Source organism: Protopterus annectens, chromosome 13.part0, assembly GCF_019279795.1.
Source record: "Protopterus annectens isolate FY-2018-M chromosome 13.part0, PAN1.0, whole genome shotgun sequence".
NCBI lineage: Eukaryota > Metazoa > Chordata > Ceratodontiformes > Protopteridae > Protopterus > Protopterus annectens.
In genome coordinates, this window is record NC_056747.1 from 823,552,322 (window position 1) to 823,575,532 (window position 23,211).

General features: G+C 39.3%; 1 protein-coding gene across 1 annotated transcript in view; it reads right to left on the reverse strand.

The window, feature by feature from the left end:
• Nucleotides 1–479: 479 nt before the first annotated feature.
• LOC122787695 (BCAS3 microtubule associated cell migration factor-like) overlaps nt 480–23,211 on the reverse strand; it is a 358,315-nt gene continuing 335,583 nt past the window's right edge. The window contains exon 2 of the mRNA XM_044054545.1: nt 480–2,371. Within this exon, the coding sequence (XP_043910480.1) occupies nt 2,223–2,371 (149 nt within the window). The 3' untranslated portion in view covers nt 480–2,222. The remainder of the gene's footprint in view (nt 2,372–23,211) is intronic.

Below are 23,211 nucleotides of genomic sequence, written 5' to 3' on the forward strand. Positions count from 1 at the left end.
GACTGATTCTAACTGCAATGTGCATGGGTATTGGTAGATACAGCATGCAATTTTACTGCCAACGTTCTGTCTGGCAGCTACAATTAGTACTGCATGACCATTCTACACACAAGCACTGCAATTTTGTCCAAAGGCCATGGTATACAAACATTCCAAAAGACATATAAGTTTTACAGTACAAACATAACCACAATGTTATGTTCCCACAGCATAGCTTCTTTGAATGAAATGAAAAGGGGATAATGTCCAAACACAACACAGGGAAATGGAAAATCTGAAAGGGTTCATAACAGAGGAAAAAAACTTTTTGCCTTTAATACCCTCCTTAAAAGTTGCCATTTACAAAATGGAAGGATTTTACCACTCAAGGAGAGTGAAAAATCTGTCATATGCCACCAGTGTTTTTTTCCCACACCACTAAGAACTACAACTAATGCCAGTTAACTTTTTGTTTAAAAAATCCTCTGCAAATACACACATTAATTTAAAAACATAATAACTTTATTGTGCTTTTACACACACAGTCCCTGGATTATGAGAAAAGCAATTTCTTCTCTCTTTCTGGTGCCATGGATGAAAATGAAGGAACATCATGAAGTGAGACACACAACATGTACTGTCAATAAAACAATGCGATTCATTATTATTTACCTTTAATCTTTGCTTAAATTATCTAACAATAAATTTTTTCATCACTGAATATGGTCTTTTTTTCTTCCAAATAGTATGAGGAATAGTTACTCAAATGAGGTACATTTGAAAGGTATGTTTCTTAGCCTCTAGAAGAGGTCTCAATTTTTCTGTTTTTTGTTATAAATCTTTTTGTGGTACATTTAAACTCTCTTTGTACTAAACTATGCAGGTAGCAGGGTTCAGTCAAATCTGAGGTGCCCTGTCAGCTCGGTCTAGTAGGTTTTCTCATTCATCTGCAGTTGACAGTTGTCTCTTCAGAGATTACATGCTTATCTGAAGTCATAGATACAGCTAGAATTACTTTAATGGCTAAAAATAAAAGAAATTGCCCATCTTTTTATATACAGCTGCTGTGGAAAGCATTCTTGTTAAAGATTTACCCAAAAACTAATTTTGGAAAAGACTTCAACGTTTGCTGTTAATGTATATACTTTCCTGACCTCAGTAAAGTACAGCATTCAGGATGTACAAGTGTGGGTAATGACACTAAGAACTATACAGAATGGTATGCCTGTGACATAAATTACACGGGTTAGACAAAATTCCTTTCTAAAACAATGTGAGACATCAACAGATAAAAATGGTTAATATCAATGGCTTTCAATATCTGTGTCATGGGAAACAGGGAAATGAAGACATTGAAAGGTATTGAAGGTTTTTTCCATACATTAACCAAATTTAAGGGAAGAAAGAAATAACTCAAAGTTAAGGATGATTGCAGTAGAGACAGGAGATTCCCTTTAAGATTGTTTTCTGCAGCTCACCAACCTGGGCAGCAAAGCAGTGCAACTTCCCAATTGGTCAGGCTGTAGTACTACTTAATCACCTACGAAATGTACCAGACCGAAACAGTATCCCAAGAATGACAACAGCAGAACCACAGCTCAAAGTGATAATTCAACAATCACAGCACTTAATCATGATTCCAAAAAACCAAAGGCTCCTTACATGTACTGCAATGCTTCGTTTAACTTTTGTGAAGACAGGATATAATGTTTAATGTTACAAACTTGTATGTAAAAGATGAAAACTAAGAAAACCAGTTTAGTTGAATTCTGATAAGAGAATAAAACCTGAGATTCTGTTCATTAAAGCCTTATAAATTCAACAATTTCTAGCAAATTGCTACTTTATGCTGTCACTCAAACACATCTTATTATTAATTATTTGAATAGGCATCATAATACCATTATAAATCTAGGAAGCAATGTTTTCTAATATGACTAACAGCTGTTCATCTCATGGCAGTAAACAAAAGCACTCACTTCAGTTCTTACACAAGTTTATGCACCTTTCTGTGCTGGACAGTGTGATAACATAAAGTATCTGTTAAACGACAGCTAACAGGGTTCAAAAATCAGTCATTTGTGATATGGCTAAATAGAACACCTGATTTTCTCTATGGCAATCAGTACAGATGCAAAATGATGAAGCCAACAGACTAGCAGTTATGAACAGTCAGTATTAAAACTGCTACTGGAACTTTTAACAATGTTCCAATGGGAGCTTAGTTGATGAGACTGATGAAGTCAGGGAAATGTTGTGTGGAAAAGACTTAGAGGCTGTCCTTCGTTGGTGGGAAGAGGAGAGCGGTAACCCTCAAAATTGCGTGGAATACTTCCACTGGTGGAACCAGAACTGTTGCTGAGTGTCTCAATACTGCCCTCTCGCTGAAGCTCTAGGAAGTAAAAAAGAGAGGAAAAAACATTTACAATTTCAGTGTAGTGTAGGGTTCATAGAAAGGAAATTCATATTACCATTACAATGTTGTAGAACTAAAGCAATATAACCATTTACACAAAAATCAGTTAACCCATACCCCTGCTATTACTATCTGCAAATATAAAACCTACTTTATAAAAATCTGTTTTAAACACTTCTGAAGTTTGTAAACCTATTACAGTTACCCATGATAGATTAAACTGAGCTCAGATCTGAGGTCAATACACCTTAAATATTTTTTATACCTTTAAAAGTATTTTAAATGCTCTCTAACATGAATGCATATGAAAAATGATCAAACTAAGAAAATAATTATGCTTTATATGTAGTCTTACAGCGATGTACAAGTACTCATTGAATCTGTTCATTTTTGGGAAGGCCCATCTACAGTAGGTATAAACTTTGTAATATCCTTCCTGTAATATACCATGTACTCTCTCAAAATTACTGAAGACCCACATTCATGGGGATAGGACTTTTTGTTTCACACCATAAGCACTAAAAACCTGGTTAAGATCCAAGTGCAACCCTTCAGTCCATATTTCTTGATTCCCACCCCTTAAAATTAGATACAATCTATAAAAGAAACCATTAGGCAAATGGCAATGATAAAAATTATAATTTGAAGTATTCGGTTACACAACAGTTCTTCAGAGACAGTGATGACCAAAAGGAACTCGGACATTCAAGACAGATTTGACAAGGAAAAAAGGGCATTAACTGCAGAGGACCTTCTTTAAAATCAGTACATATAATGGCAAGTTACATATCAGAAATATCTTACTTCAAGAGTCATTCACAGATAAATGAAAGTTATGTATTTACCATAACAAAAGATCCATGCTGTCTGATTTTCGTCCAGTTAAACTATGCATTGTCAGATCCAACTAGATCTGACCTTGGCACTGATTTTGAAGCTTTCTGGTTCCAAGACTCTGACTCCTCCCCTACCCATAATTCCCTGATCTCCCCCCTACTACCTCTGATCGAGATTTGCTCCCTGATGAATAATATATGAAAACACCAACAAACCCTTACTCCCAATGAAAAAGAGGGTACTGGTTTGGCTAGTTTCTAAATGATATGAATCAGATCATGAGATGACAACAGAACACTGGCAGTGGTAACTGCTTATTGACAGGGAATGCCAAGATTCAGAGTTTAATTAGTAACAATTTTGGCAGGGGACAGGTGGGAAGGATGTTGAACCAAATGAGGCAACATAGATATATTGTGGTAAGTACACACATTTTGTTTGCAATGTTGTCTGTTTTCATCCAATTCAACTGTGGGACAGATTCCTAAACATGTAGTCCTGGGTGGTATCAAGGAGGACATTCCAAAGAATGGTAGAGCCAAAGGATGAGTGACATCTGGATTGTTCATCCAGCTTATAATGTGACACAAAAGTATTTTTGTTGACCAAGTAGCAGCTGCACAGATAGCATCAATAGGAAGTCTGCTAGCAAAGGCAATGGATGTGGCCACAGCTCCTTTGGAATGACTTTTTGGTTTAGACTGTAAGGGTAAACCATTTTTATTGTACAAAAAGGTAATACAATTTAATAACGATTTAGGCAAAGTAACCTTTGCGACTACTTTGCCCAATGTTTCTTTGGAGAATGCCACAAAAAGTTGATCAGACTTCTTAAAAGGCTTAGTTCTATGGAGACAGAACCTAAGTTGTCAATGGACATCCAGCAAATGAAACATGCATTCACCTTTATTAGAAAAACCTGGTAAAAAGACTGGTAGATTTATGCCTGATTTTGATTAACTTCAGGTAGGAAATAAGCATTAATTCTCAGTGAAACCTTATCCTTATGAAAAATCAGATAAGGAGATCTACAGCAAAGTACTTGCATGTGTGATATACATTTAACTAAAGTGACAGCCACCAGAAAAAAAAATCCAAGATAGAAACTTCAAGTCCACTGTAGCTGCTGGCTCAAATGGCAGTTGAGCCAATGCTTGTAACATGACAGTAATAATCCCAAGGAGAAACAGGGTCTCTGATTGAGGGCTATAGAAGGAAGGTCCCTTTTAAAAAGGCTTTAGAAATCCTGTATGAGGCATTAGAAGAGTTGTTCTGGACAATATGCAAACTAGAAATGACTGCCATCTGTAATTTGATAGGTAAGGTTCTGATAAAAACTCTAAAATAGATGGAACAGGTGCTGAAAAGGGATCAGGGCCTATAAACAAAGCCCAAATGGAAAACTTTTTCCATTTGCTATGGTATACCTTGGTGGTGACATGTTTTTGAGAGGTTGATATATCTGAACCACTGGCTACCATTAGAATTGGAGGGACCAAGGAGTTAACTTCATGGTTTTCAGATTGGGGGAGTTAGTCTAGAGAGGTGAGATAAAAGATCTGGACGTTGAACCAATTTCCATGGGGGGGATGTACTAGAAGAGGCCACAAGAATGGAAACCATGTCTGCTGAGGCCAGAAAGGGGCAATGGGGATCACTTTGGCCTTGCACATTCTTGCTTTCTGTATAAATTTGTTCATGACAGGCAATGAAGAAAAGGCATAGTGGAGACCCAGAGGGCATCTGTGGACCAGATCATCCATCTGTGACTGTTCCTGTGGCAGGATCTGGGTAAAGTAGCTACTGCACTTGTGGTTTAGATGAGATGCAAAAAGACTGCAGCAAAGCTGGCAATAGCGACTGGACCACTCCTGAGGCATCAGGACAGACCTGCTCATTTTGTCCTCTAGGACACTGGATGACTCCAGAATACGCATTGCTACCAAAAAGTGGTGTGAACACATCACCCATTGCCAAACTCTCATGGCTTTGCGACATAAAGGATAAGATCCTGTTCCTCTCTGTCTGTTGATGTACCAGACCATGGACATGTTGTCTGTCCATACTTGAATCACACCTCTCAGCATATTGTCCTGAAAGGCCTGCAACTCTAGAAGAACTACCCTCATCTCCAGAACATTGTTGTGAATTTTGACTTCTTTATGTGACCATGTACCCTGAACCATCTTCCCTTCAAAGTTCCCCCCACTTACCCTTGGGAACCATCCATTTTCACAACTGCCACTGATGACCTTGTTTGGAATGGACTCCCATTTATCAATTAAGGAGACATTATCCATCAAGCTATATGCTGTCTGCAGATCTTAGTCAATTTTATCTTGACACAAAGTGGATGGGTTCTTTGAGATCACTGTACAACTGAATTCCACTGGAATCCCCTCATAAGGTATCTGACAAGAGGGTCATGAGAATAGTGAAAGCCATGAAACACAATAGCCAAAGAATTAGCCTTGTTTGAGGACAGGGGAGGAGAACATGTGTGACAGTGAGATGCAGAGCGAGAACTCTGGACATTGGAAGGCAGGCAGTCTGTAATGTTGTGTCCAGGTGACATCTGATAAATCCTACCTGTTGAGAAGGTGTAAGTTGGCTTTTGGGGATGTTGACAGTGATCCACAGCTTCTGCAACAGTCAGAGCACAAGGTCCCAGTGGTACAATAAGAGGCTGCCAGTTGTAATCACCAGGAGCCAATCACTGAGATACAGAAAAGCATGGATCCCGAGAAAGTGCAAGTGTGCTGCTGCTACTACTGCCATGACTTTGGTAAACACCTGCGGGGGGGGGGGGGGTTGTGTTGAGTCCAAAAAGCACAGCTCTGAATTGACAGTGGTTGGCTCCCAGTCAGAAATTGAGAAACCTCCTTGAATTGTTCTCTGTCTTCACATGATAGTATGCATCTTTGAGGTATATCAAGTGCATCCAATCATCCTGTCTCAACAGAGGCAAAATGGACTGTAGCACGACAATCCAGACTTTTGTCTGCTCGAAGTACTGATTCAAATGACTTGGGTCTAAAATGGGCCTGAGGTCCTCTAAAGAACCTCAAGTAGACTCCGGATTCTATCTGGTCTGTGGGGACTGGATGTATGACTTTTTCTAGCAGCTCTTAGAAACCTCTGCTAATGCAAGTTTCTGTTGACTGGGTGAGATGTTGGGATCTCTTTTCCTTTTGACAGGAGAAGGGAATATGGTATAGAATAACTTCTGGAGATAATGTTTAGTACCTATGAATCTGTGGTTACATTTTTCCAGGCTTACAGGTGCAAAGATAAGAGTCCCCTGAATGCATCCAGAGTGCAGCAGTCGGTCAGCCTTTCAGGGATGCTGGAAGGGCTTCTCAGAGAATGGTCCATGAAAGCCTCAATTTTTGGTCTGTCCCTGGGGCGATGTCCATTATTATTATCACTATTATTACCTCCTCCTCTGCCATGAAGGGGGTCTAACTCCAGTGTCTCATGGTAAGGGCACTGTGATTTTCTAAACCACATCCCCATTCCAAGTCGCTGATTCCAAGAGTAGGATGCCTGGGCATGGAGAAGCAGTTGTCTAGTGCAGACAAAGTCTTAACATCTTGCTGACTACTGGTGAGAATATTTTAACTTTGAGTCCGAATAAAGGAGACCCATCAAAAGAGGCATTAATGAATGATGTTCTGAAGCATTCCACAAAGTCACAGAGATGCATTCAGGCATGTTGGTGAATGGCAATGCCGGTGCCTGCAGCCCTAGCTGTGTCATCAGCTGCAGTAGATAACAGTTGCATGGCTACATTTGATGAAGATCAGAGGGTTGACAGCTGAGAATCCATTGTCTTCTGGATATCTGCTGATAATACCTCCGAGAGGGACTTGGAAATTTCCTTTGTCAAGTCTCGCTAAAATCTGGTGACATGAGCTAGATAATTTGGTGCCCTGACAACAAAGGTCACTGAAGCACAAGTCCATTTCCCAAAGTGGTTCACCACCCTAGACTCTCTATTAGAGGGACAGGATGAGGAACTCTCTTCTGATAGTTCCTTTTTTGTGGCCACAGCTGCAACTATCACATCTACCAGAGGACCCTTGCTCCAATGTTTCGTGTCTGCATGGGTGGACAGAAGTTTGTCTGGTTTCTTAGAAATAAGCTCCATCACATCAGGGTCCTTCCATGCCCATTGAGCCATCACACCAATGAGTGGATGAATGGGCAGTATTACCTAGAAGAAAGATGAGCCGGACCCAAATGCTTCAAAGAATACAGACTCATCAGAAGAAAGGCTAACAGTGGACCACCCCCCTCTCTGTTTCAGCATTTCCAGAATCTCACCAAATGTGATGTCCTCAGAGGGGGATCTTGGGGAGACTTCATCCTCATCCAAATCCATGTCTTCTGTGACAGATTCCAGTGAAGAGTCTAGGTGTTTCCATCTGCATGCCTATTTTTGATGAACTGTCTGAGGGGGATTATCATAGGGCTCAGAATAAGACTTTGAACAAACATAACTGGAAACCTGGGAAGCCTGTGCGACCAAATGTCCCTGTCTGACAGAAGGATGAGAAACAGAAGCTGATCCAAACTGAGGTTCAGATGGTGCCAATAAAGCCTTGAAGACCAAAGACACCATCATCTCTGTAGGCTCCCCTGACCTCAGACATAAAGGAAACCTGAGAACCAATGGGTCTCAACCCCATTGATCTCGGTGCCAAAATATCTGGTGCCAAAACCCTGAGAGTAAGAGATGGCAGGGACTACTTTGGGGTCAAACCCTTCCCCAAGCATCAACACTGAAACTTCGGCTCTGAGGCTCTTCCAGATCTGGACATGTCAGACTCAAAAGAAGAAGGGAACTGGTTGCACTGAAGTTACTTGAACTATCAGCTCAGACACAGGAGTTCCAGGGCAGGGAGACCCAAAACTACCAGTGCCAATGGGTGAACTGGTACCAGAAAAGAGCATAATGGAGGGGTAGATGGATCTACATTCAGTATGTTTCCAGAAGATAGCACTGGGAAAACTACATGCTGAATCTGTGTCCTGAAGAATTTTCTCAACATTCTGTCAATGTCCTGTTCGGTCAAACTTCTTGTGCAGCCAGGATGACAATGCCACCGATGGTGGTCTAGAGTAGTGCTTCTCCTAAAAAATAGGAGAGAAAAGTCTAGGGTTGACTAGTTCTGGTGAGAAATGGGGCAGGGTAGGAGACATACAGTGCCGAGGTACTGTCGGCTCCAATACCCTCAGCACCTTAGGGTCTGATTCCACCTGCTGGGAAGGATCTGGAGACCTCTTAAAGGACTTCTCAGAGTCCCCTTTCTCCTCAGACTTTTCCTTAGATTTCTTTTTGCCTATGTGCGGTTTTTCCCTGGCTTTTTTGTCCTTGGTTCTGGGAGATGAAGAGGAAGCAGCAGGGACAGCAGTCTGTTTGGGGGAGAAGTCATCCCTTAACTATGGATTTTTCATGTTAAGTCTGTAAAGCTGTAGCACTGAAAGAAGTGCAGGTTTGGTAAGAAGTATCTAGGTGGACTGCCTCTACATAATATACATATAGGGACTGTGGTTCCTGGGAGGGGCAGCTTGCATCCACACTCTGTGCACTTTTTAAATCCCTGACTGACCGCCATAATGAAAAAGATAAAACACACACACACACAAAAGGTCGGAAATATGGCTGAATAAACTAGTAAATAATTCTTTCCTTAAGTACACCTATATTAAACACTATTATAAGCATTCTAGGAAACTGTATGAAAAAACACTTAACTATTATCTAAACACCTAAGCTACTTAAGAAAACACTAGAGATAAATATTTCCTGGACTAGAGACAATAAAACTCTTATTAGCAAGGGAGGAGTTGGTATTAGTTTTCAATTAGCATTCATCATGAAGGATGTACAGAAAATGAGCCCTCAGATGCATAACTGAACACTTCAAGTTGCAAACTTGAACTGGAATAGTAGGGTGGACACAAGGAAATTATGGTAGGAGTCAGAACCCTGAAATTGAAAAGCTTCAAAATCGCTGACGAGATTGGATCAGTCAACCCACAGTTGATGAAAATCAACAACATTGGTTACAAGTTTATATCAGTTAAAAAATGTGGCATGGAAGTTGGAGTTGCACTTTTGATTTTCAGGAAAAGTAAGTAAACAAGTAAGTAAGTAAATAAATAAGCCTGTCTGTCAAGTCTAACATTTAACTGTAGTGCAAAATGTTGTGTAAGAGAATGCTAATAACAAAAATAAAAAAAATACCATTGCTAAAGATAAACTGCATTCTTGTCATAGACATTCAAATGAGTAGAGTATCAAAGTACTCTCACTGTAAGTCACTGCCAAGATATTACCCCTTAAAATGTTCTAAAAACAGGGCATTCTGTGTCCCTACAAAATTACTTCAGGTACATGAAAACCCTGACTGTAACATGAAATCACATGGCATGGCAGGGCAGCTCCTCATTTGGCCTTTATGGGGTATAATATAATAAAAAAATAATGACAACAACAGCCGGTAAGAATGATACAAGGAAAATAGTTTTGGTGAAAATATCAAGATATGATAAAAAAGTGAAAATTATGTACTTACAATAAAGAAAGGCCTGTAACCATTAAAACTAACTCCACAAGAATTAGGACTACTGAGCAGATAAAACTTCCTTCCACAGCCAGGCACTCCTCCTCTTTCTGTTATACATCACGCATCTCTCTCCTTCTGGGTCTTTAGTTAGGAGAGACAAGCAGGAAAAAAGGCAGCAGAGAAGAAAGCAGAGCACCACAGAAACCTGATGGAAGATGGGGTATGAAAGAAGAATTACTGAAGATGGATCTTCTTCTCACAGACGTATCATTACGGAAAGTACAAAAGTTTTATATCTTAGAAGAGGAGGTTCATATTTGATGACCAGTAAGACACAGTCCCTAGCTAAACTACCTGGGTGGCCACTAACACGAGAACATACCATACACAGTGTGACTGTTGGGGAGAGGTGGGCGAAGGGAACCAGACTAGACAAATAGAATTTATCAAATTCTGGCATTTGTAAATAAATGTAAAATACAGGCATGTTTTCTTGATAATAAATGTAAAATACAGGCATGTTTCTTGAGTGTAAAGAAAACACTGTAAAATGTGAACTTCCAAGATTGTTGCAACATTGCCATCTGCTGTAAAGAAAACCAAGCCAAACATTTCAGATGTCTTTGAAAGTACAATTATCCAAAAAAATGGTGCCAGAGCGGCTAGCTGAACACATTCTTCCTATTGTCTTAACTTACGGAATAATTGTTATTAGAGTGTACATGTGGAAGGTGCTTTATTGCTTTGGTTTCTGCTAGAGTGCATATGTGAAATGCCTTTTATTGTTGTATTCTCCTGTGCAGGTGTTAGCTTGCTAAATAATGTAAATGGAGTTTCTATTAGCCTGGGAACTCAGAGCAGGTGTCAAGATGATGCAGTATGAATACTGGGAAAACCTAAGTGTCAAAAATGATGTAATCTGAGGAGGACCCAGAGACATGTTTGTTAGTGATGTTTTATAAACTGTGTCTCAGACAGAGACCAAAGAGCATTTTGATTTTGGATATCCAACTTACCAGCACTCTGCTTATGCTCACATGTAAGTTTCTAGCACTGTGATTTCTTGTAGAATTAGTTAAAGCTAGTAAAGATTAATTAGGTATTTTTCTTTGAAATCAGACCTGTCCTACTGTATTATTCTAAGTTTCTGTGTAATCTCTGTACTCTTAGATATCTCTGTGGTGTAGTACTTTTATCTTGTGTTTTAATTACTTATTATTAAATAGTTTTAAAACCTTCTACCTGTGGCTGATTTGTGTAGAGATAAGCTCTAGAATACATTGCATATTTATATAGAGTTTATTGTAATAGGCCACTCTGATAAGCCTTAGTCTGTATAGTCACATTACCATTGGATAATAATATTGCACAGTAATAATTGGACACCCTTTTAAGGGCCTTTTAGTAGCTGATATTATTAACTGGGTGGTGGCAGTAATTACTACCGTATAGTCTGGGTAAAGGGGCACAGTTGGAGAATCTGTGTCAGCCTTTCCCAGGAGTGTCTGTGAAGTTGTATAAATACTTATCTCAAGGTGTATGTGTGTGTTGTGTCAGCTACTTGGCAGGGACATGAAGCACTGGTTGGACAGAGAGGGTACTGCAGGTTTTAGCTTGCCCAGTTAGGCTGAGACCTGGACCCTACAGCTGTGCCAGTGGGGAGTCTTATTGGGGACCTGGTGAGCAAAGGAGCAACCAGCCCCAGACTGACTGTGATCTCTCTGTGCACTTACGGAAAATTGTACTTTACTGTGTGTATTAGTTATCCTTTTCTCTTCTATGAGACGATCTCCCTGGTGTTAGTGGTGAGGATTGAGGCTCCTTGACTGCTGGGCCAGGGCATAGTCATCACACACAGTACCAGTTGAAAAAAAGTCCAGGTTCTGGAAATAATGTCCAGGCTGCATAGCCACATGAAGGTGTTCAGGGAAGACTAAGTTACAGCTGCAAAATTTTGATATGCTGTTACTTTTTCAGAAAGGTCTGTGAAAACAACTATACCCAAAGGAACGAGCCCTGAGAGTTACAGGAATCAGTATATTTAACTTACTTGCTACAAATGGATATACTTGGATATTTTTATGCTCGCTTCTGATTTTGCAAAGGAAATGAAAAGCTGATCTTCTTAGTGAAATGATCTGGTCCTGAACCCATAAAATCTAAGCCATCTGTGGACATTCATGTAATGAAGTACACATACATTTACTAAGATTGGATACTAAAGAATAAAGTTGCATAACTTAATGGACTGGTTCAGATTTGACTTTGTTACAACTTAAGGTGTAAAGGGGCAACCCATTTAAGTCCTGCCCTTTCCTTGTGGAAGACTAAATAAGGTGGTTTGACATAAAGAAATGGTAACTTTGAAATTTCTTAGCTGAAGTAATGTATGTTAATGAAGTGTCCTACAAGACAAGAAGTTCATGGTTGCAGTGGCAGTAGTTTCAAAGGGTAGAAGATACGGCTTTTCAGCATAAAGTAAATGTTCCAGAGAAGGACCAAGGTCTGAGGTGCACTGCACCTTACAAAAAGGCCTTACAAATCACACAAAAACTATAGAAAAACAGTCTAAATAAGAATGAAAGTCTGACACTTCCGATAAAAGAACCTTCATGGAGGAGTAATTGGGTCTGGAGTCAGACGTCCTGCATGGTTGCTAAACAAAACTTAAAGAATACCTCAGCTCTGAAAAGTTTTATTATTTATTTATTTGACATTTGTTTACCAGGAAGATCCCACAAGGCCAGAAAGAACACATTTTCAGTGGAGGCCCAGGGAGAAAAGCTCCAGTTACATACAGATGTGTGAATCTTCATACATGAAAAACACATTTTTTTCTTTCCTTTTTTGCATGAGTTACAGAGATCAAAAACATAAAACAACAATAAAACTTTATACACAAATAGCAGCAAAATATCTGAATTACAGTAAGCAGTTTCATCGCTATAAGGCAGATGGTAAGTATTTGAGTAAGTTAAGTAGATATGCAAGAAACAGATACAGAGTGAAAGGGGTGTAGGTGGCGAGAGAGTGGAAGAGAGGTAACAGTTTGGTCTGTAAGTGCTGTAAAGCATGTAAATACTTTAGAAATGTTTTTTTTTAATACCTTTATTGAATTATCACTTGTGACATAGGCAAATTTACATTTATGCAAAAGTAATCAAACTGTATTAATAAATTATCATTAAGAAACATTATACTTCACATATATTGCTGTATATCATATAACTTATGCAACATTATATACATTATTCAAATCCGGCCCCTTTTTTAACATGTAACATCTTTATTAAATCATGACTTATATGAGCAGTCATATATTTATATGAATGAAAACAAACTATACAGACACAATCCTGGTTGCAAGCATTTTACATCACAAACCATACTGACACATTCCCAGTTGCAAACATTACACATCACTTATAATCTACCCAATCATTTTCAGTCAAACATTACATATCTCATTTAAGTCCTGGCTTCTTTTAAACCACATTCCTCCCCTGTATGTATTGTTCTCACAATTTCCAATTTTCCTATGTAGTTTTCTCCTACCCTTTTCTACAGATCTCAATTCCAGTTGTTTTACCTCTGTTACTATATTCCCTACTTCTAATACAGTTGATTTAAATTTTGATTTCCATTTTCTAGTAATTGCTTTTTTGGCAGCTACCATAGTACAGCAAAGCATTACCATGTCTAGCCAATTCCAATTCTGTATCATAACTCAGAAAAATAATCTTCCTCGTCACACCAATCCACTTACCCAGCATCTCCGAAAGTTCATCCCATAGGGAATCCTTAAAGTCCGCCAACCCACTGCACTCCATAAAATATGTTCTCAAGTACTTCTTTTCTCCATCACACCTCCAACATTTGCTATCTACCTGAGCAAAAATTCTCTGGAGTCTACTTGGGGTATAAAAATATCTATATAACATTTAAATGCTTTAGAAATGTTGGTCCAAAAAATGTGAATGTCAACACTATATATTAACTGCCATGTCTATAAAATGACTAATTGTCTTGACTATAATGTAATGATTACCTGCTAAATTCAGATGATGTGATGCATAATTTGAAATGCGTTGTGATCTAAAATGCAAACTCCTTAATGTGATACTTTTATACGTAATTAATGAAGTCATGTGGTTCAACTTAACTGTAACTGTAACGTGTTTGTTTCTTAGTCACCCTGGGTCATGGCAGAATAGGGCCTTGTGGTCAAGCCTACCAATGTCGTTATCACATAAATAAATAAAAAATCTCTGAAAGGTAAAAAAAAAAAAAAGTGTTCAGGAAACAGGAGTTTTAAAGGAATCTATACTTTTATTAGCCACCCAGATGGAAAATCACATTCATTTGTCCTAGTAAGTTTTCTGGGACATGCTCTGAGAAGTAGTAGTAATGGAAACAATTCTCTGAGTAAATCCTGGATCTTTTGTGATTACTGGAAGTGGGGAAGCCAGCATGTCAGCCTTAGAGTGTAAAGGTCTTGATGTGGTTTTACTGAAGACAGAGAAAAACAACATTTGTAAGCGCTACAGTTGGATGGGTTTCTGAAAAGAAAGTAATGAAGAAGAGGGAACTAGTTTTGTCTGGGCCAGAATTGAGCTATAAGAATGATCCTAGCTTGAAGGTTCATGGGTTTCTCAATTAATCTCTTCATCAAAGAAAATGAGGGAGGGGCATAACGAATGGCAACTGGCCATTTTTTGGCTAAAACATCTGTAAACTAATTTCTCACATGAGGAATAAGGTAAAACAAACTGGAACACAAAGTTAGTTGGAAAGGTAAACAGACCATACTGAAGTGCCTCTGAGACAAAAATCTTATTTGTAACACTCTAACTTACAGACTAAGTGTGTCTACTACAGAACTAGCCTTTCATGGATGTGTGTCACCACTAGGAATTGCCGTGTTTTGCTAAAAAAGTGGAAATAAATCCCTCCAGAATTAGTCTTCCCCCTCACCAGTCCCCTACCTCCAGCAGAATTGTCTGACCGCTCATCTAACTTGTAGCCAATTGGCTCAGTTGTTCTACCAGGTTCAATATCCAGGCATTTGAGGACTAGATGAGAATCTTATGACCCATTCATTCTTGTCCAGAAAGCCAATCAGTAAACTCATCCCTATACTAGTGAAAGTTTGGTGGTAGGTAGCTGGCCAGCTCCAACAGATTGACTATCCTCTCAACCCCATGGAATTCCACATATGGCTGCTCACTAAGGAAGCATGCTGCCACCACACTTGGCTATTCATAGTATCTGCAGTGTAACACTCTGCATTATGGGCTCAGTAGAAACATATCCATGGGCGTAACACCTACTGTTTCTGCTAGGGGTCACTAAACAGGTGAGACATAGTTGTCCCCCAAAGGATGGATGATCAAACAGCATTCAGCCACTCTCCTCCTCTTGGGTTGGCCCTCAACTGCTTGGTTTGCTATGAGTATGGGTCATCAGGGTCACAGTCAGGATTTCATCCCTCTGCGCCACTGAGTCAGGTGTCACTACCTCATTAAGGATTTGTTGATGTATCAGACTAAAGCCCAATACCTAAAATCATGCTGTCTTATTGTATGGAAAGCACTTTGGAAGGGAGTCCTCAATGTCCAGTATGGGCAAAGAAACTGCCCTCATTTTAAAGACAGTGAAATGTAAGTGAGACTTCTAAGGCATCCAGTTACCCTGGACAACTTTGCCCATTATAATCTTCCCCCTCACTCCTAAAGTCTAATTCACCCACAGTAACTACAGTCTGAGGAGTGTGTAGCTGAAATGGACTATCTTACTAAAGACTGGTTATATCTAGCCACAGGTGCAACTGACAGGTTCAGGCAAAAAATTAGAAGAGAGGGGGTTATAAAAGTACTGGGACCACTGGGAACAAACTTTTTGCTGAAGAATCTTCATGTGCAATGTAACATGACAGATCGGGAATACAGAAGCTGTCATGAGACCAAAAGTCTTGAAACAGGCCTCGAATGGAACAGTGAGTCAAATGAAGAGCAGCAGCTGCTTGCTAAAGGAATAAGATCTTCACCTGGTGGAGAAGGACTAGAGAAACAATGGCGTCTGATGTGCATTTCAGAAACATGAGAGTTTGACTTGGGAGTTACTGGAGCTCTTGAGAGGGTGACTGTCACTACCATGGAAATTAACAGTTTGAGAAAAGGCTGCCTCTTGTTACCCTGAGACTAAACAGTGAGAAGCCTGTAATACAGACAATGGAAAGTCATGATTCCCTTTAGTCATTTATAGGCTTCTAATACTGACATGTACATTGTTATCACCAGAGGGACTAAGGTGATGCCAAAGGGAAGAGATAAGAATTAGTAACAACTGGCTCCAGCCAAAAGGTGAAGAAACCTCCTTGACTGTCTTGATCTAGACAGAGATGGCTTGGAGGTCCAAGTAGCACATGCAGTCTCCTTTACATAAACAAGTAATGCTAGAATGTACCATGACCCTTCAAAAAGTTTCTTCTGATAGGAATACATCTAGGTGATTGAGATCCACAATGGTCATTGTTTTTTTCCTGATACCAAAAGGAATCTTTAATAAATTTCTAAGCCTCACTGCTCTGGTAAGACCCCCTGAGTATGCATCTTCTCCCTTGCCAATTTTTTGACAAGGTTGGATATGTGGCATGGACAGAATCCAGGGAGAGGTCATAAATGGTACGGTGCAACCTCTGGCTATTATACTCCTTATACATTTTGCCCTTGGAGATGTTTCTCCAAGCCCAAACATGACTGTCTCTACAGTAGGACAGTACAAGGCTGCTGCAATCTGCCTAATATTAACTCCAACTAAATGGTAAGCACTGTGAACCCTGACCTTTCAGTCCATGATCGTGATGGAACTACACTGAAGATTTTTCCTGATCCCAATACCCTCCTGCTGCTGTTGTTGCTCTAGACTGCATCTAAACCACATTCTGCGCTAGCTGTTCTGCACTCTAACAACAGTACATTCCAGAGAAAGACATTTAATTGACACAAAAGTGACAGCCTGTTTTTCCGTCTTTAGATATTCAAATCTTATTGTGCTTGAACACTTCAGATATTAACAGGATGTATCGCACTGGTATCCTTGCAGACAGGACTGCTAGAATTTAGCAATGCCAGATACAGTTGCTCTTGCTGAAACCTCTGCTGCACTTTACACCACATGGACCATAAGGTTGCCTAGGGTGAAGGACATGATGTATTGAGCCTACTTATATCTTTAATGGACTTTCCAGCAACTCCTCTGCCACACAATGCATTTCAGCCACCAAGGTTCTTTGGAAATACACTGCATGAGTTCATCATTTCACTGCCCACAAACATAAGGTGAAAGATGCAGACGAATGCTTTCCCTGTCTGTCCATCTCTCTAGACTCCTTGTCTGGTGGGTGGATATCTGGGTTTAGGGGGTACACGGGCCTTACAAAGGGTCACAGCAGTCAGTTCAGGAATCTCCTCCCAACTTCCATACTGTCTTGAAGGCCAGGAAATTCTGACTGCCTTCCAAGATATGGGGGCCAGTATGTTAAGGTTTCCCCATGGTATTCTGGTTGTATCTTTTAAAATATCCACTAACTGGTGGACCACCCAAGAGATTTGGGGAGTGTAATCTCTCTTGGAGAAATGGTAAAATATCAGACAGCCAGCTGCATCCCTATTACATCTACTCAAGTATTCTAATTTAGGACCATCAGGGGTAGGAGGAGGAGCTGGTCCCCTTTTTATGATCAAAGTTCTTTATAGAAGGGTCTACAGGAGATTTCCAATGCCTTGTTATGACAACAGCTTACTGCAATCTGCCTAATATTAACTCCAACTTCAAGCAGCTGAAAGTCTGAAGGATCTAAAGTCCTTTAAAGGGGTATGGACACAGAGGTCCTAGTAGAAGTTCTGATCTGACAGAAGAGAATGTGCTATGGAGTATACCATTAAGGAATGGACTGCTGAGGAACAGCACTGACAGGCCTGAAAGTACTGCTGAAATGGTTAAAATCTGATGCCAGCACCACTAGTATCAGAAAAAGAATAACACCAGAATGAATGACACCAGAGAAATGGAGTATGATGATACTCAAGTTTGTGGCACTGGAAACTCTAACGTTAGTCCTGAAGCCAGAGGGCCTGACACCAAGGCCAATGACTCCAGGAATACTGGTATCAAAAAAGACTGGCAATGACTTAATATTCATTGGTGCTGGCATAACTAATGCCAAGAAGCACTGTATTAAAAACAGAAATGCCAGAGGAAAGGATGTCTGAGGAAGAAGGAGCATCTGAGCTGGGTTCCACTTATTTATGAAAGTGGCATTTTTATATTTCATCTCACAAGAGAAGAATTTACCAAATTTTTCAAAGAAAAGGAAGAGGTACAACCCAAAGTCTGCCTCAAAAGTCATGCTGTCTAAATAGGTTCATAGGTATGTGTATACTAGGCTAATGACCACTGAAGCTTTTTAAGCCTAGCCATGCATCCAAAATCCCTGATAAGTTCTTATACCCTTGGTAAATGCAAGCAGAAGTTTGGGATTTGAAACATTTAGAATCATGGGCCTGGGAAATGAACCACTTAGCCTTTGCCCATTAGAGACATAGGTATCAAACCAGGGATGAATTTCCTACTCCCCATCCAATTTTCCAAGTTGCACTTGAACTGAATTAGGGAGGAATACTGCTTAACATGGGTGCGGAGCCTGTTCCAGATGAGGGGTAGCCACTGGGATACATACCTGTGTCTCCAGCAGATCCTATATATATCACAAGCAAGGTTTAAGTCATTAGATCGGTTAATTCTGGTGCTGTTTGTTTTGTGGGTATGCAGGAGCTCCATCAAAGTGGGGTCTTGTGATGCTGATTCAGCCTTTGATATCAAGTGTGATGTTCCCTCTTCTGGGCCAGTAATCAAGGAGTCTGAATCCTCACCACAGACACCAGTGAGGGACGTTCACTTGGAAAAAAGATAGATACACACAGTATTCCAGATGCAGTTCTCTGCACCAAGCACAATTTCCCTTAAGAGCACACAGGGAACACACTCAGTCTTTGGGGTGGGCTTCTCTCTCTCCAGGCCCCCACTGGCACAGATGTAGAGTTGAGCCCTCAGCCGAGTGTCCAAGCCAAGTCCTACATCACCCTCTCTGTGAAGCCAGTCCTCTATGTCCCTTCTCCAAGCAGCTGACACACATATTCTTTGAGATCTGATTTGCACGCAGACATACATACCTGGGAAAGGCTGGCATAGATTTGCTCATTCTGCTACCCTTTGCCCAGACTATAAGGTAGTTACTGTCACTAGACACTCCAAAGCCAGCTACTCTAAGGCTGTTACAAGGGTACCCAATTATACTGAGTAAAATTAATACTAATATAAGTGGTAGTGTTTGCCAATGCAGTAAGGCTTTCAGGAGTGACCACAGTATCACCAAATAAATATAAGTACTCTCAAATGTTAAAATATTCTCTAAAAGACCAGCCTTAATGAAAAGTTTAAATAATTTAATAATAAATAAAAATACATGAAAATACTAAATATCTATTTACAATAAACACCAGCATTTCAATCACAGGAAATATTAAAATATCACAAATGAACAGATTCACACAGATACAGAAAAACAGTACTTAATTAATTTCACTATATTTTTCTGACTGATCTAAAGAATTACTATTCCCTGGTTACTTACTAAACCAAGGCAAGACGAAGTAGGTGAGGGGGTCCTTCTTGTCAGGTTTCAAAAACAGACTGCTCTTTGACTTCTGTCTCATCTAGTATTAAAACATCATTTCAGTGCTGGATTACAGAATTACATCACATACATCTGGTCATCTGATTTCTGATTCCCATACCACCCCCTTTACTACAAACTGATCCAGAATCTTGCACATATGCGTTACCATACACACAGACAGAGCTTTGCCAAGATGTGCTATAGCATCTGGAAGCCATAAAACCATTTTCAACACTTCCACCCTTCCAGAGTAGCAATTAGTTCACGAAGGACAATACAGCAGAATAACTAGACCTTGTTTTCACAGACATTTTGTCTCTGGCTACAATCAGAACTGTAAGATACAATATTTCTGGCCTAAATCAGGTAATTTAATTTCAGCCTGTTTTCAAAGTTAGCTGGACTGAGATTAACTTCTTCTCTTCCAGTATCCTCTGTTACAATATTAATTTCAACAGTTACAATATAGTCTGATATACAGGTGTATTTCTTTTTCCGCCCAGCAGGACCAACTGTTGCTACATTTTTTTTTAACACCAGCAACTTTACAAATACATTTTCAACACAATCACCTGTACAAATCAGTTTGATATACAAATGCCATATAATTCTTTACAAAACTACAGCTAGCTGTGTTGGCATATGTTACACATCCACTGGCCTAATTCTCCTGGCACAGCTGGGAATACCTCACATCATCACACCAAGTACATTTATAAAGCTTTACTTCTTCCTCTTTTGGTGGTTTTGTTAACCCCAAGGCAAAATGTACACAGAGAAGCACTAGGCAAGTCTCCGAATGGTAAACAGTGTCTCTGTTTGCAAACAGAATACTGCAACCACAAGCACATTTGTTGCATAACAGGATGGAGTTTGTGTGAGAGTTTGTTGCATAACAGGATGGAGGTTGTGATAGAGAGAGAGAGCAACTTTACAGAGGAAGAGGGGACAACAAGGGGAATAAGAAATAAAATGATGATGCACGTAAACAGTGAAACAGCACTCAAACAACTGTTTTCTCAAAAGGCAGCACGTGTCCATATTTTTAAATAGTGAAGGAGCCTGATAACCTGGGAAAGTTTTATCTACTGAGCATTCCTAATACCAACAGCTTCAGTCCTATCAATTTCCAAAGACAGACCTCTTCTTACCAGATCAGTATATATCATGGTAACCATTGCAAATGGTTTACTTGGAAACCAGGGAAACCTTTCTACCCAAACAAAGTAGAACTGGTCTGTCATTTTAAACTAATACAGTCACTTAATGTTACCCTCTCAAATAGCAGCAGACATCCAGGGTATGGAAAATCAGATCAGTGTGATGAACTCTCCTTAAATGTAGTTGACTGAAATGCACTTGTCTTCAGACTGCTAACTGGGTTATACACCCCCCTCTCTTTTGTGCTGTTCCTCAGATAAAGGTTCTCCATGAGCAGTTATATATAATGAGAAACAGCCCATGGATAATGATTGGCTGCAGACAAAATGTATGTAAGCATAATCCAGTTCTTTAAGCTCACATAGCCAAAATCAGAAACAAAAAAGTTTTACTAAATGTCTCTAAAACACAGAAATATATTTAGATCCATCCCCTATCAAAAAGGGGTTATTTCCAGCTCAAGAGTTATTTTATGGCAAGTTCTACCACTTCAGGTGTAGTAGTATACACTCTCTCTATGGGGAAAAACACATTCAATTATTAAAAAAAAATCCGGGAGACTAAAAACTCATCCTCCGCATCTGTTGCTTATCGACCATCCTGACAAACACCTATATCTCATAAACTCAAATAAGAAACAAAGTCAAATAGGCAGGTGAAGATTGCTCTGACAAAGTAAAATGAAAAAACAAGAAAGTGTGACCACCACGGCTAATAAAAACAAAATATTTAATGAATACAAAAATTCAAACGGTAAGTGCTTTCACAGTCTTCAGCTTGCTTCTTCAGACCTAATAACAGGTGCTTGCCATAAACGCAGCAATGAAAACTATAACAATACCTTCCCTTACTGCACAAACAGCATTTATCAATGTTGACAAAGTCCCTGACCACATTTCCATATTTAAAACATCTAGTAAGCATTTAACCTACAGTTTGCTGCAAGTGGTATGGGGGCCACAATAAGAACACTTTGGATTATCCGGCATAATCATCTCTATTAATCTCATTTAACCAAAATTTAATTTCACCTTCAGTATCTAAATGTCATTTTCCCAATAAACTAATTTTAAACCTGCGTTCCACTTTCCTATGAAAATATTTCACTCTTCCCTGCTTTAGCCAGTACATTACATAATACACATTAATAATTGGAGCAAATTATTTTAACTAAGGAGATTATTCTTTTGATCTGGGATATAGACACTGAATTGTTTAGGCACCCTATATCCCTACTATGTTTAATGCTGTTATCAGCCAGAAAAAGCACTTACTAGAATTGGAAATCAAAAACAAAACCAGGGATAAAAGAACTGGAAGTGGGATCTTTAAAAAAAGAGAATGTTTAAACAGCACAGAAATAAATATAATCTGTATAACAGTACATACAGAATAATGTTCAAGAGGATACCTCTCCACCTCTTTGTAGAAGAAAACTGGACAAAGCTCAAAATAATAGGAGGACAAAGGCCCAACACAGGGGCAGATTGTAAATACTGCTCTTTAAAAGTTGTTATAATAACAGGATTTGTGTGTTAGCATGCATGTACTGAAGGATGTGAAGTCTAAAACTCAAATGTATGTCATTATTTTGAGACTTCAGTTCTTTGTGATTTGCCAGAAAAACACAAATTTTATGAGTAAGAGACCAAAATATGGGGCAAAAATCTAGACAGTTGAGCGGCATGTTCAGGAGGAGTGATATCTCAGGGAAGGCAGGACTTGAACAATCTATGTAATGTTAAATTTAATAATTAAGACATAAATCATATTTGTATAATGCATAAAAAACGTTTTTTCTTTTTTTTCTTTTTAATAATTGAATATGTACCTATGTCACTATGTAACATGTTACACTAATAAAAATGTTTTTTAAAACAGAATTATATTTTAAAAGTCAATGTAATCAAATCTTCTTAATATTTCATATCTGTTACAATATTCAATTTCTTCCAATTATCCAAAATTATAATAATTTAACTTCATTTAAATGACTGCATTTTTATCATGCTTGAAAAACCAATATCAATGATGTCTTTAAAAAGCATGCATATTGCAGTAAAGTTAGTGTGTGCCTTCTATGTCTTCTCAAAGTGACATTCACCATATTTCACATCTGGCTAGGATTTTCTATTGCTTATGCCAGCACAGGCTATGCTTTTTTCTGATAGGTTCATAGGTTAATAGGTATGTACTAGGCTATTGGCCCACGGGCCTACGTAAGCCTAGCCAACAAGGTTCCCTGGCTTACGCCACCCAAGAAAGTTATTTTCCTGTGCCACTGTCAAGCAGAGACACAGAAGTGATCCCCGGGGTGTATTTCCTATTTCCCATCCACTCATCAAGATTTTTCTTGAAGAGTGCTAATGAAGAACTTTGCTTGACATAGATGGGTAGCCTGTTCCAGAGTATGGGAAGTCTCTGGGATAGGAATCTATCCCTCCAGCATGTCCTGTTTATTGAGGTGACAAGGTTTAGGTCCCTAGAGCGTGTAGCTCGGGGGG